The 15749-nt window shown below is 39.9% G+C and overlaps 1 protein-coding gene across 4 annotated transcripts in view; it reads left to right on the forward strand.

The window, feature by feature from the left end:
* Positions 1–15749, forward strand: part of LOC310944929 (protein phosphatase 3 catalytic subunit alpha) — a 77615-nt gene that overhangs the window by 40340 nt on the left and 21526 nt on the right. For all 4 annotated transcript variants that reach the window (XM_083910782.1, XM_083910784.1, XM_083910783.1 and 1 more), the window contains exons 3-8: positions 4236–4360; positions 5002–5113; positions 5541–5686; positions 6647–6786; positions 11833–11910; positions 12864–12958. In XM_083910782.1, coding sequence (XP_083766908.1) covers positions 4236–4360; positions 5002–5113; positions 5541–5686; positions 6647–6786; positions 11833–11910; positions 12864–12958 — 696 coding nt within the window. The remainder of the gene's footprint in view (positions 1–4235; positions 4361–5001; positions 5114–5540; positions 5687–6646; positions 6787–11832; positions 11911–12863; positions 12959–15749) is intronic.

Genomic DNA, 15749 nt, shown 5'->3' on the forward strand with positions numbered 1-15749 from the left:
ACCCAAGCAAGCAAAAGGAACGCGTGTCCTTTTCAAATTGGATCGCTATCCATTCACCCTGTCGTTAATCAGATGATTAGCTAATTGCTTGAAGAATAGATGAATTGCTTTGACAACTGATACGGATGCCAGGCTTTTTTTTTTTTTGCTGATATCACTGCAGTACTGTTCATTGTGAATATTGCGGCTTATTCCGTGCATGTAATACTACAGCTCCCGGGTGAAGAAAGTGGCTCACCATGAAAAGGCTGATTTCTATGGGAAGAGTTACATGTCTGTTAGGGTTAAGTGTCATTCTGTTCACACTGGATGTGGAGATTTAATTAGTCGCGGCTTGGTATTTGTTGAAACTGACCCCTTCAGTGATGGTGGGTCAATGCGTCATAGGTCATGGCTGAAATGTATACCATTTGACAGTCTGCAGCATTTTCCAGAGTCCATGTCAAAACCGTGCCTTGGAAATTACAAAGGTAGACTGAAAAGTACTAAGGTCGAGTAATGAGCTTGGCATGCATTGCCAGGCTTTACATAATACTTTTGTTTGATAAATGAACAAAAAGAACGATGACTTCAGTGCGTTAGACTAATGTGGTCCTAACAACTGCAAAGTGGAAGTATAAAGATGAAGGAGCTGCAAACAGAGCTTGGCATGCATTAAATTAAACCTTACTAAATGCATTGTTTCCTTTAAAATAAACCCACATTCGATAGCTATTTAAAAACTTTGAACATTAGTATTTGTGAATATGGACAGAATTTCTGCAGAAAAGGGGGCTAGCCGCCAAGAACATTCATTAGGGGATTATGCCCCAGCTTTATCAGTACTGGGCAGGTGTATTCAAGAGGGGTAGGAAGAGCCTTGAAAATGACCCAAGGTCTGGACGTCCTGTCACAGCAATCACCCAAGAAAACATTGATGGTGTTCACCACATGGTGATCGATGACAGATGTTTGAATGTTAATCCCATGAAGGAGTATAGAGCATTCTGCACAAAGGACTTGCTGAAGATCCAGGTGCTTTTCTTGAACGCTTCCTTCGTTGTTTGACGATCAGGATGAGAGTTTCTATACCAAAGAGCTGCAACACTGATTGAAGAAGTATGTTGACTATAGGAGAGACTATGTTGAGAAATAAACCACATGGTCAAAGTAGACCCTTGCATCATGGTCAGCCAATTATGCACTTCATTTTCAAACACACTTCTACTTTTAACTTAAGTAATTACGGTAAATCCAGGCCTTTATTCACAGCTAATTTACATTTGTCTGATCAAAAGCAACAGGACACTGCAACAGCTGCAGTGCAGTGAATTAATAAAAGTTGTTTTCAAGCCAGGTTTTAACCCAGGCCAGCACAGAGACAAATATTTCAGTGTCAGTTCTGTCTGGCTTCTTGTGGAAGGGAACTGGCTTTAGGAAAATGCTGCTACAATACTGTTGGATGGTGGGAAATGAAATCCAGGGATCTCCTGCACCAACTTCCCAAGTTAAATACCATCAGAAACTCAAGAGTTTTAGCACACATGTTTTTTTGTGTACATACAGTGTATGTGCAGTCAATGGATTCAAAGTCTCGTGGGGCCTAACGGTAATTTGAAAATAATGTAATTTGCAAATTGCTAAGGGTGCATTCATTCCTTTTCTATTTTTGATTGTTGTACTTTATATCAATTTATTCATTCATTCATTCATTGTTTACAGCTCCCCCCAGTGTTAGCTACTTCCCTGCTACATGGCCTATATAAACCATATCTATATAATACTTATATATAAGTTCTCATCCTTGCATTACAGTTTGATTGAACGAAAATGACATTGCAAATCAAATCACAAAAACAATGTTTTCCCCTAATGTGTCAACCATTGTGGGTTTTTAATTGGTTGTTCTGATTTATAGAGAGCAGTGCAGCTGATTTATACTACCTGTCTTATGGTGGTTTTTTTTTACATCTGATGATGTAGGAGGCTTTAATTAGTGATGTTATGTAGCATTGCAGCTGTCTCATAATTATATATTTTTCATGTCAAAAATAGTCTCCTGCTCTGCTTACATTGGAAATGGAAGAACCACCATTATTGGGTCCATTAAAAAGCATATCATTGTGCTATTGTAGTTTTACCCCAATTTCAAGGAAGTTGATTAATCCACTCACATCGAATCCACTGATGATGATGCAATATGTCAGTAATAAATAATATGTTCTAGTGTAACTGACCCCCTCAAGCCAAACTTTAGCGACCTCTTGTTTCCTGTCAGCCAATGACGGTTTAGCAGCAAGTCTCCTGTGGCCTCTGCTCCTCTTTTCTCCCCAGGGTGTAATAAAGTGAAGGGGTCACACAGGGTGACAGAAAACCAATTCAGGTAGATTGATTTGCGGTTGCTGATGTCTAATGTGGATGCATTCGCCCACAGAAAACTCCCTTGACACCATTTAACAGCTGCCTGCTGTGCTGTTAGTAGGACTGGGAGATATGGAACAAGAACATTTTCACAATAAAAATGAAGTTACAGTTGGACTCCTAAAGTTGTGCTCCTCAGGCAAAGAAAAAACATACACATTCATAGTGTTTTTAAAATTTAAAGTGGGGGCCAAACAATAAAATAATACATTTTTCAATTCAATTCAATTTTTTTTGTATAGCGCCAAATCCCAACATACATACAAACAAGAACTCAGCACTTAGGCAATTGTGTATTGTGTCTAGGATTGCAAAATTCCAAGAATTTCCAAAATAGTAAACTTTCCATGGGAATTAATGTGAATAAATGGGAACATTTCAAAATGTAATATTGGGTAATTAAAAATACTAAAACAATCAGATTTGATGATACTATTCCACAATCAGAGGCACAGATGATTTCTAGAAACCTGAACTATTGAAGCTACATTATTGAGCCCATGGCACAAGTCTATTGTTCAACAGGGGTTGTTGTTTTTCAATGAAAGACTTGATTGTTCAATTAAATAATTAAGCCTTGATAACGTTCTACTCAGAAAGTCTGTGTCATGTTTTTTAATTGTATACTTTTGCGTGCATGTCGCATTTTGTATAATAATTTGGAATATTTACAAAATTCTTGATCTAAAGTTCCTATGGAAAGATTCTGGATAATTACTGGAAACCCGAGTTGTCTTTCAAAATGTATGCACAATGCTTAAACATTGCTTTTATGTGTATTGAATCTTTGTTTTATTCATATTAGATCCAGGTCATTAAGTTAAGTCAAGTGATGTAGTGATGTCTTTTTTAAATTAGCTGTTCATAATTACCACGTTTATAACCATATTAGCTTCATAGAGCATGTAAGAAATGGATACCACTTATAGCTTTTCCAGCCAATCAACTTTTAGTTTATTTGGCAAATAGGTGTGTGTTCTCATTAAGTCTTACTAGCTAGTTAAAATGTCTCATGGTTGTAAAGAGGAAGTAGTAAAAAGGAAAGATATGAAAAGACAGATTTTGTGATTTATTATCCCTTGACATAACATAGTAGTTCATCATTCCATAGAATTATAGAAACAAACGTATTGGCCAGTATATTGCTGTCATCTAAATGGAATGGATTCAGGTTGGAAAAGCACCTGGGAATGTTCTCCACCATGACACAAATTACCGTTGTTTAAATGTTTGGTTTTGCCTTTGAATAATATCCAAGACTAAGCGTGAGTAGAGCTGACAAGCAGTGGTTATTCATGCCTTTGCCTTTTCCAGGTACAAACAGACACTTTTTAGAAAAACATGCCAAAAGAAAATATATTAAATAAAGCTCATAATGTAAACTGCCAGATAAAAAATAATATTGTTCCCCTTTTAATTACAAAATGGCCAATTAAGTGGGTTTTTCCAGGTTACAGGATGTAACGATGTTGGATCCGTGGTAGAGCGAGTCATCTGTCAAATGGAATGTTGTTCACATTCTGAGGGCTGTATAAAAGATGGTACATGTGCTGCATATACTGTAGATGTGCTGACCATGCCCCCTCACCGCTCCACTCTCACTCAGCTCACAGCCCACTTCTTGGTATTTTTTTCAAATTCAGGGCAGAATCAGCTACAGAAGATGAGGTTCAGTTACCCTTCAATGTAGATCAGACTTGGAAAGACTTGATGGAAAGTATGGAAACAAGCAAAAAGCTTCTCATGGTGTCAAAGATTCTTTCATCTACTGTCTCTCAGTAGTAAAAATAGCTGAAATAACTGTATTTTTGTTCCCTCTCTGTGCCTCATTGTAGTGTGCGGAGACATCCATGGGCAGTTCTTTGACCTGATGAAGCTGTTTGAAGTAGGAGGATCACCAGCCTCCACACGCTACCTTTTCCTGGGGGACTATGTTGACAGAGGATATTTCAGTATTGAAGTGAGTTGCTGTGTGTGTGTGTGTGTGTGTGTGTGTGTGTGTGTGTGTGTGTGTGTGTGTGTGTGTGTGTGTGTGTGTGTGTGTGTGTGTGTGTGTGTGTGTGTGTGTGTGTGTGTGTGTTTGTTTGTTTGTGCTCTCACGAGGACAATAAAAAATGAGTGTGACATGCACCGTGTGCCTGACTGAAGATGTGTTTATTAATAGGCTTCTTTGAGCTTAGATCAAATCGGCTGGCAGGTAATAGACTTTTCTAATAACTTAGCCTAGTTAGCAAAAAGTCACAGTGCATCTCAGTGTTTATGTGGAGAGAGAGGCACATGAAGCCTAATACATGTATTTAATCTGACACTTCATTTAGTCATTGCCTTAAAGACGGTTTACATTTCCTGACATCATTTGAGAGATTGTACTGTCATTAATAAAACATATTTTAATGGAGTCTGTGCGCCGCAACCGTCTTCAGATGGATGGTTTTTAAAGCAGGAAATATGCCACAAAAATGTACTGCATGAATGTTTTATTATAAGCAGAATTGCTTGTATCATTGCCACACTTTGAACTAGACAAACGTCTGACGTGCTGTACACAAGATGACAAGCTAACCCTTCCACTCTGCCTGTTTGTTTTCTTCTTTGTTTCAGTGTGTGCTGTACTTGTGGGCCTTAAAGATCCTGTACCCCAAAACACTGTTTTTGCTTCGTGGGAATCATGAATGTAGACATTTAACAGAGTATTTCACATTTAAGCAGGAATGTAAGTAATGATGTTGCCTTTTTTTTCTACCTTTGATCCTAATTGAGTCTTTGCCTGTGAATTGCTGTACAGAGTGGAAGCAAGGAGAATTGAGTTATTCTTTGTAAAAAGCTGTTTATTATGCATCCAGCTCAGCCACTGACCTCAAACACTCACTTAAACGTGCCCTCTGGCCTGGTACAGGATTTCTTCGGGTTTCTTTTACCCCTCCTTGATATTTACACACCTCAGAACTGTTTCTGTTGGACACACAGAGAAGGGGAAAAAAACACAAATGTGCCGTGAAATTGTGCTGTTTTGGGGAAGTTTTTTGGCTCTTTGAAAAGCCTCCGGGTGCCAGACGAAGCACACTGCCCCTAATGTATGAGAGCTGCGTTGTTTGACTTGGCCTGTTCTTCTTTCCCTTCCTTGTTTCCCCCCATGACAGGTAGAATTAAGTATTCAGAAAGGGTGTATGACGCATGTATGGACGCCTTCGACTGCCTTCCCCTGGCTGCACTTATGAACCAGCAGTTCTTATGTGTACACGGAGGACTGTCTCCAGAAATCACAAATCTTGATGACATCAGGAAAGTATGTCTGATTTGAAACCATTTTTTTCTAACAATTTTATGAATGTACAGTTTACTTTTTGTGTGTGTAACTGTGTTTTAGGCATTACAAAAAGCAAATCCCCATACATAAATTATTATATTTTAAGGTTTAAACATGTTTAGGTTAAGGTTAGAGTTAGGTCACTAGTAGTTATGATTAAGGTTAGAGTACGTCATCAGGAAATGAATGTAAGTCAATGTAATGTCCTCTGAAGTCATGGAAACCAGACTTAATGTGTGTATACAACAGCAGGTGGTCATTAATAACTCCAGAAATGTTCTGTCCACTTCATGTATTCTCTGTATTTATTCGAAGTTAATGAGGAAAGAAAATATTCATTTTAGCATGATGTGCTTTGAAATCAACCTTGGTTGCAGTGTGTGTGTGAAGCGACTCCCCCCCAATCTGTCTCACATACTTCTCAGGACTTGGACGTGGATAAGCACTGGTCTGGTCGTCCCACTGATTAAAAAATGTTGAAGACTCGGATCCTGCTTTGAAACTAATTCAATCATTCCAAATGGATTTTGTGGCTGCAATCAGAGGCCATGCATAATAGAATTTTCTCTATTGAAGTGTCCATCACGATACCCATCCAGTTAATCCACAAGCTTTAGTTCGAGAGAGCCATCTTGGGCTGAAAGCAAAATCATTTATGTTCATTGCTCCAAAATAATGGGGGGGGGGGGAGCATTGTAGGTACTGAAAGATTAGTGCTGTCATCCATTAAATATCATCCATACAGAATCAGAATTGAACATCACTTCAATTGTGTTAGTTGAAGTCACTATTTATTGAGCAGGTGGAGCAACAGCCGCTGTAACTCTCGCAATCGAAAAATCAAATCTCACTGTATTTTCTCTGCAGCTGCATGCAAGCAGCATGTGTCATGTTTCCAGTCCAACAGGCTGATGAGAGTGCTCACATTTTCCTCCACAGCTAGACAGATTCAAAGAGCCACCGGCATACGGCCCGATGTGTGATCTCCTGTGGTCTGATCCCCTGGAGGACTTTGGAAACGAGAAGAGCCAAGAGCATTTCACACACAACACAGTGCGAGGGTGTTCCTACTTTTACAGGTGAGGATGTTGTCACTCTAAACATTTGATTAAAGCAGAGCTTTGCAAGTTTGATCACTTTTTTGCCTATTTCTGTACGGAGCTCCCCCTTCAGTTTCAGAGTACATGTTTTTATGACACCACCATAAACATCCAACAATCCTTTCCCGGAGACAGGGTTTTTGTAAGGGTTGGTAACACTAAAGGTTCCAGTAAGAACCATTTTGATCCAGAGAACCCTTTAAAACCCCTTTCCTGAATAAAAGGTTTTAAAAGGGTTCTTGGTGGAACCCTCCAAAAGGGTTCCAGGTGGAACCTATATATAAAGGTTCTACTGATGGATGTTGCCTTGCTGTCATCATTACATTATTATTATTATTATTATTATTAATAATAATAATAATAATGCATTATATTGGGGTTTATGATTGGTTCCCTTTTTAGGAGATTCTGATGTTTCCAGATCATCCAGAGAAATCAAGTCGATGGCAGACCTTTTTTTTTTAAACAGAATTATGCAGGATTTTTACCATAATTTACCAACTTCAGAGTCATTGTGATGGTAAAATGTCTTGTTGCGGGGAGATTGGGGGCTGTCTCCAACCCTCCTACTGTAGTCTCGTGATGAAACACGAATTGCTTCACAGTACACTCTTAGAAATAAAAGTGCTAAGTAGAACTATATAAGGTTCTTCGGCTTGTCCTCATACGAGAACCCTTTTTGGCTCCAGGTGGAACCTTTATAAAAAGGTTATAGGGTTATATAAGAAGCAACATCCAACCTTTATCTAAAGTTTCCACCTGGAACCCTTTTGGAGGGTTCCACCAAGAACCCCTTTAAAACCCTTTATTCAGGAAAGGGGTTTTAAAGGGTTCTCTTGATCAAAATGGTTCTTATTGGAACCATTAGTGTTACCAACCCTTGAAAAACCCTTTCTTCGAGAAAGGGTTTTTCAGAAACAAATGGTTCCAGGTACAACCTCACCCCTTCTAGAAGAACCCTTTTGGAACCCTTATTTCTAAGAGTATAGATATCCAACATGGTAGCAACCAAAGACCCAACTGTCTTGTTGCTTCCATTTTAAACAACTTGCTCCACGGAGCTCCCCCGGACAAATTAGACGTCATTACAAGAAAACCGTCACTCGTTTGTTGACACGTTTTCTATCGCTCTGCATACGTCATCTGGATCATTGGTCTGATTGGTTGTGGGTCTATCCAATTGCATCACAGAGGCATTTCTTTATTGACGTCCATTTGTCACGCCTCATGAAAGTGGGATGTCACGACACGCTTTCCAGTCTCATACTCCATCGGCATTAGCCAGGCTAATGTAGATAAGTACATTGTTATTAATTGCTACTTTTTTTGCTACTTGTATTCTCATGTGGTGTCATCTGCTGGTTAGTTCTGGCTGTATTTTCCGTGGAAACCTTATTACTTAAGTGATTTTCAATACAATGGAGCTTTTTCACAAAAGACTGTTTTGATATAAACAAGGATAATCATCGACAAATGTCCTAAAACAAAAACAAAAGATTAGCCGTCATCTTGTCAGAGAGGTAATAAATCAAGAAAGTCTCCTTCCAGTTTTCCATTTCTCATCGTTTCATCTTCTTACCCCCTTCGATTCCTCCACTGCAAGGAGGAGATGGTCAGTTCTGAGAACACTAGCGTCATCCCCAAGACTCCTCCACCAGTATTTACGTAACCCCCATTAGCTTTGAGTTGATGGAGCGGAGTGACTGATCAAACAGAGGAAATGCTGGGAGCAGGCAGCTCGCACTGTCACAGAATGTAATGAACTGGCACATTACCACAAGGCACATTTCTGTCTCTGAATGTTTTGGGTGCTCCCGCCGCTCATTACATCCTGAGCGATGCTTAGCCGGCCTGGTGTGCCTGGGGCAAACCGACAGAAGTCAGAAATGTCCTGAGGCTCCAGATATGCATTCAGTTTTTTGTTGTTGTTTCTTTTTTGTTAGTAGCAGGTGTTTCCTAACTACTGACTTAATGGTGTTTTAATGTCCATGTTAAGAAATGAACTCCCAGCACTGCTACTACTGCTGCTGATCATGATTATTTATTTGGATCTGTTTTGTACATCTCTCCTTAGTTTAAACTGTTGATACCACAACTAGTTCTGCACTGGAAGAATGTTTTGCCACTAATTTTACAACTGAGCAGAGGCCAAACTGAACCCCCCTCACTTTTTAACCTCAAAAAACAGATGTTTGTGTTGCACCAACATCCTAGTTAACCTTCTGCCACTTGGACAGAATTCCAGCAGAGTCCTGTTTTCATCAGTCAGATGTTCACTAATTGGCATCACACTGGCCTGCAGGATGTATGAGATAGTTTAAGCCAGACTGAAAGAGTGCTGTTCCTCAACACCACTCCCCAGAAGCCATTAAGTCTTCTTTGTGGTTTCAGTCTTGCAACCACCGATGTATTCCCCTCAGGAATGCTTGTAACACTTTTACTAACAAAACTCAGGCTCGAAATTACATGTTTCTTATATGTATTTATGTTATTTTTGTCATGCGCCCTTGTCCAAAATGCAGATTTAGCTTTGGATGCCAATATTTGGATATTCCCACTTCCCACAGAAAATTCATGCAGAATATCCCTTTAAGATAAATACAAGAACCAATGATTTTGCAGGTTACTGGGGGCCAATATTAGGCATTTTGCCCATTATGGGCATCACCATTTTATTTTAAGGATCACCAAGATATCAGTTTCAAATATCGGTATGGTATCGATATAGGCCCTGAAAATCAGTATCAGTCAACAACATACCTCATAAACTAGATAGATAGATAGATAGATAGATAGATAGATAGATAGATAGATAGATAGATAGATAGATAGATAGATAGATAGATAGATAGATAGATAGATAGATAGATACCAACATAAACTGTTTTGTTCTTCCCATTGATGATCTAAGCTTCCGATGTTAAACCATCTTTATTCTAACATGTTGATGAATTCATGTTAATATTGTCCAAGGAGCTCATTAACACCATGCCCTGTTGTAAGACAGATGGGAGATGCTCTGAACTCAAAATGCAAATTGCCCAAAAAAAACAAATTAGGCCAAAATTTTGTTTGTCGAACCAATGGCTCCATATGGCACCAATCTGCATCTGCTGCAGGAAATCAAGTGCGAAAAAACGAAAGCAGTTATTCCCTTCTAGAATGAAAATAAAATATATTTAATTCTATATTTTTCTTCTTTATCTCTCCCCAGCAGTTATGTGTTCTCATGTCTAAATGCACAATGATTGTTATTGGACCTTTTCTAACTCCTTTAATTTCAAATTAAAATGATCTACCTCAAGCCAGCCAAATTAAAGATCTTTTAATGAATAAGCCGTCATTACAGGCCCCTCTCTGTGGACTTTATATTAAGTGATGCAATAAAGCACCAACAGTCTCGGTGGCGTTACTGTGTTTTAAAAAAGCAGGTTGACCAAAATCGCCCAAAAAGTTTTGTTGTGCTGAGAAAAAAAAATTCCCATGGTTCTTTTGTTGAATTCTTTTCAAAGCCAAAATGTATAGTTTGGTTTTGAATTGCTGTACGTGGGTGGCGTTCATTGTTGTGCTTTGATTTAGCAGAGGCGTTAAGCTAGGATGACAGAAGTTTAGTACAGAATCATCATCGTCGTCACATTTCTTCATCCAACCACAGAGGTTTTGGCGTCGTAGGGTTTGTTTATGCAGCGCGGCGGTGCGGCGGTTTGTTTGGAGAATCACCGAGTGGAACGACAACATGGGGAAGCAGATTACATTATAATTTAGCTGCCCTCAATTGATTTATCTATTGTGTGTCTCAGAAGAGACTGAAACACGTCCCAGAGTTCCATCCACTTTGCCGTGAAAGTGACTGTTATGTTAATCAGGCAGAGAGATGAAATAGCAAACCACGCCGGAGTTTTAGCCTCTGCTTTTGTTGAAGAAATCCTCCCACAATCACGGAGTGTTTCACATTGTAATGTAAGCGTGTCACTCATTCACGGGGAGCTGTCACTCCACTCATCCCACGATTCATAAATCCTGACGACCATGATTGGGCTTTCAAACGTGTTTGTCGGTCGCAAATATTAACATGTTAATACAGTTTTATTTGGATTAATTATCTTCCATCTTTGTAATATTAATTCACGGAAAGGAGTTGAAGGCGTGGCTGGAGGATGAAAGGCTGCAGGATGGAAAACATGACTTATGTTGGACTGGACTTAAAGTTTTAGAGTTTTTTTTTTTATTATTTTAGTTTCTGCTCACAGCCTGAACAGATCAACACCGGCGTTCACTCACAAGGAATCACTTTTTTCACCCTGAAATAAACAGTCTGCTATGAATCATGTGTCATTCTGAACATTTTTTCCAGTGGTTCATTCCAAAATGAAAGGCTTCATTAAACAAGGATAATGCACTATTCTTTAAAGTGTAATGTTGGGACACAACCATTCATCGATTGCTTAATTAATCGTCAACTAATGTTATAATCCATTAATCAGTTTGAATGTTTTTTTTGTATGTTTTCATCATATGTGTATATATACACATATATTTGTATTTCTATATATACATATGTATATATATACATACATATGTGTATATGTATGTATGTGTGTGTATATATATATATGTGTATATAAATACATATATGCGTATATATTCATGTATATATATATACATACATGTATATATGTATGTATATACGTGTATATATATATATACATATATGTGTATATATGTATATATGTATATACATGTATATATATATATATACATATATGTGTATATATGTATATATGTGTGTGTATATATATGTATGTATATATACATACATATATATAAGAGCCTGCTCTACAGCTAACGTTCTGAGGCACAGCTGCTTTCAAAACAAAATACTTTGAACTGTATTTAGCGTTTCACTAAGCTGAATCAATAATGCCCATTACTTATTTAGACATTTCCATTGATCCTTTTTTCGTGGATCCTCCCCGATCTGTGAGTAAACTTCACGTTTGTCTCTCTTTTGTTTTTTCTCAACAGCTACCCTGCAGTCTGTGACTTTCTACAACACAATAACTTATTATCTATCATCCGGGCCCATGAAGCGCAGGATGCTGGGTGAGTGTTTGAACGTTGAGAGAAGACGTGTAAATTCAATGTGAATATGAAACCAGCAGGAGGGATCAATTTGTCAGACTTGATATGACTTGTTCAGATCTTGTCGAGATCATTTATGTGTCTGTTTTTTTGTAATGATGAGAATTTTTCACAGTAACGGTGCACCTCGCGAGAGCCTCTCTGAAACGTGTGGTTTTAAAAACATGCAGGTGGGTGGATGTGTCGAGCTGATCTCCCTCTAAGTGAGGTTGAGCTGGTGGGAGGCTCAGCGTGCTGTTGTTTACCGTCGCACTCCCACTACCTGGTCACATGGGACACTTGGCCATGTCTCAGATGAGGTTGCTGTCCCAAGCCGACCACTGCAGACCACAAATGTTATAATGATGTTTAGTTTTAGTTTTATTTTTCGCAACATCTGAGAATAAACAGTTGCTGCAAGATGTGGGGCAGAGAATAAATAACGCTAAAGAGTTAAGTGCCTGGTTTACCTTAAGCTTACTTTATTCAAACACAGCGCAGACTGTGAGACCAAAGAAACAAGGTGTAGGTAGACTGAACGATTTGTGGGTAAAATGTCAAATCACAGTGTTTATGAAATAACACAAACATCTCAAAAGAAGTGATTTCATGCGTGCAGAGAATTGATTTAAAAAAGATCCATCTTTTAGCCCTAAAGCACAGTCAGGTTTGAATGTTTGTTGGTTAGCGTGACTTCATCAGAGCATGTTTCACCTGTCACACGGAGGGATTTGCTCTCTGGAGGGTTGTCTCTCCCACCCTTGAGCTGATGCTCATGGGACAAACACAGTCACAGTGAAAACAAGACACTACTGTATATAAACACTCTAGTGGTTAGTCATATCCTTGGGACTGAACACCAGTGAATCACCCATGATTAAATGTTAAAGTAATGTTGACTAAGGCTTGCTTCTTATTTGGACATTTTCCCCCAGATATCGCATGTACAGAAAGAGTCAGACCACTGGCTTCCCATCCCTTATCACCATCTTCTCTGCACCCAACTATTTAGATGTCTACAACAACAAAGGTAAGACATTAAGGTCATCCATCATTGTTATTCATCTACAGTGGTTTACCACAATATCACCCCCACAAGTTGCCCTCATGTCAACGTCACATTCACAGATACTGGTTCTGAGCTGTTGGTCTCAGGCAAAATATAATTCCCTCCCAAAATATAAGGACAATTATATTAATAGCACTGTGTGTGTGCGTGCGTGTGTGTATTACTCATGTTGTGTGGACCTAAATCTGTTTATTAGATATTAATTAATATATTTTCAGCTCAAGGCATGTTGACCAGACTAGCTTTGTGAAGACCAAAGAAACGTATAATCCCAGAGAGACATTTTGTCTGGTCCTCACATCTTAAAAGGGCTTTTTGGGGTGAAGACCTGGTTTTAGGGTTAGGGAATGCATTATGTCTATGAGTATATTCAGTAAGAAAGCTGTGCAAGAAAGTGTTTTTGTTTTGTGTATAGTTTATATTTACTGTTTGATTTGGTGTGTTAACAGTAGTTGGCATCTCTGTAGTCATCACACTGAAAGAGAGTGTGCAGCTCATTGGTATTCCACTGAAGAACTGCTCTGCCCAATACCCATAATACAAAGTATAAAACTGACTGGAGTCAGTTTAATGCGGGGAGTGTCTGATCTGCTGTGAGATGAAATGGCTTTCTGCCACCACTTCGCTTGGCACCCGGTGCTGCCCTATGCTGCACTACAGTGCCCACAAAACAAGATGAGGGTGGACTACGAGCTGTGAGTCAGCACTTTCCCCCCCAGAGAAGAGGCAGTATCTGCTGTGGCTGTGGGGCCATGTTTGGATGTTGTTGGGCAAACCAGAGGAAATGGAAATGGGAAGGAAAGCGTGAGGGGTGCTGGTGCATGCTGGTTTCAAATTCCTCTCATGATGAAATGCCATAATGGAGCTTTATACTGCAGTGCTACTGGTGTGAGCACATTATGCAAGCAAGCCAGGGCCGTCTTTTTTTCTGCAGTGGTCCATTTGCAGGTGTGTTTTCCCTGATCTGAGATGAGGTGGCATGTGTTTGCTCCTTTTTCCTTCGAGCTGCCGTCATACCCTCCCTACTTGTGCAGTAAAGATAGTCAAGAAACACAGAGCCGGTCGGTGTGTTCTCATTTGGTTTATTATTAGGACCCCATTTGTTCCATGCCAACTAATCTTCCAAGGTCTTGCCGTCAACACAGCACGATACAAACAAACAAACAAACAAAGCGGTGTCATATGTATATTTTTTTTTAGTTTTGGCAAGCAGTTGCCTGGGAAATCTTTTGCACCTCCGTGTGGAAGAGTCAAACGATCTGAAATGTGCTGCAACCTGTTCCACTGCAGTCAATAAAATGCCTTCCAGAGCAGAAGGTAAAAAGATTATTATGTTTGTTTTTAAGAACCGGCTTCATTAATCACACGCTTGCCGTATGGCAGCTGTACTACTGCCTGCTTAAAATGAGACACAGTTTTCTAAACCATAATCTATTGCTGTGTTTCTATTATGGTACAGTACGGTACGGTTCGTAATGGTAAAGCCCTGGGGCAGGCTTATGTTATGACTGTGAACGGCACCTTTTATATGGAAGGTGGGTTGTGGGCTGTGTCTGATGGCGTGACTTCGTACTGGTGCGACGACAACAGAATAGGGCAACATGCAAGTACATGAGGGAGACTCAGCTATCTCCTCTCTTAACAAATATATAGTTCACCATGAAAGCTGTCTCATAAATACCTGTGTACAGACAGACAGCACTCACACACAGCACCGGTGTGCTCATCTGTGCTGTGTTCTCATCCACAGGTAATAATGTAAATAAAAGAGATTGTCGCAACAAGACGTCAAGCTTAGTATGAGAATATACTGCAGGGCGTTGAAGAAACACAGATTTGCATGAGGGCGTCATCTTTCTGTCACCCAAATAACTACTCTATTTCCCGGGCTATAATGTCGCACTGGAGTATTAGTCGCGTCTGTCAAAAAATATGTCATAAAGAGGAATATAGAAGTCGCATCAGTCTATAAGTCGTATTTCCAGCAGCACGCTGTTCAAGAACCCATTTGTGGACTCGTTCCTCCAGCTCTGGCCATCGTGCTTTCAGCCCGAGTTATGATCCCCTTTAAAAGTTACCAATGGTTTTCGCCAATGGAAACACACACACACATCTAACCAGTAGTGGCCTATAAGTCCCTTTGATGCTCTTCTAATCAGTCGTGTGGGTGGGGTTCACTGGTAGAAGCAAAGCCTCTGTAATGAATCTTTCTTGCTCTCAGCTTCTTGCCTGAGCTCAGAGCCCACTGAGCATGCAGCCCTGTGATTGATGGCCAGTCGAGTGGGCACATATATTTTAAAAAAGGAGGGAGGAGACATGAGCAGGTCTCCATCAATCTGGTTCGGGGTGTTTAACCAATCGGATCTCTCCACATGAGGAGGTGAAAAAAAGGGGGGCAGAGGATATCAAGGGGGGAGGTGGGAATCCTCCTCCACGCCAAGAAAATTGAACTTGTAGCTGAGTCAGGATAATCCACCCATGGTTCAAGATGCCACTCATCCCTCCCCTTTTTTTTACCCCTGTCAAGACGACTGGTTTTGCTGTAAGCGTCGGGCGCTGACCAGCTGTCCATCACAGCTCTGACCCCTGCACCCCGCCCCCCTCAGTCAAATCAGAAAAGAGGCATACTTGTGTGGCTGGCATGAAATGAAAACGCCACAGCAGTGATTTAGCAGTTTGCACTGTTTGAGCTTTCACCATTTCAAATCCTTAAGTAACTGCAGTGGAGAGGGAGGAGGGGGGGGGGGCTTGG

This window comes from Microchirus variegatus (genome assembly GCF_963457635.1).
Source record: "Microchirus variegatus genome assembly, chromosome: 2".
NCBI classification, from domain to species: Eukaryota; Metazoa; Chordata; class Actinopteri; order Pleuronectiformes; family Soleidae; genus Microchirus; species Microchirus variegatus.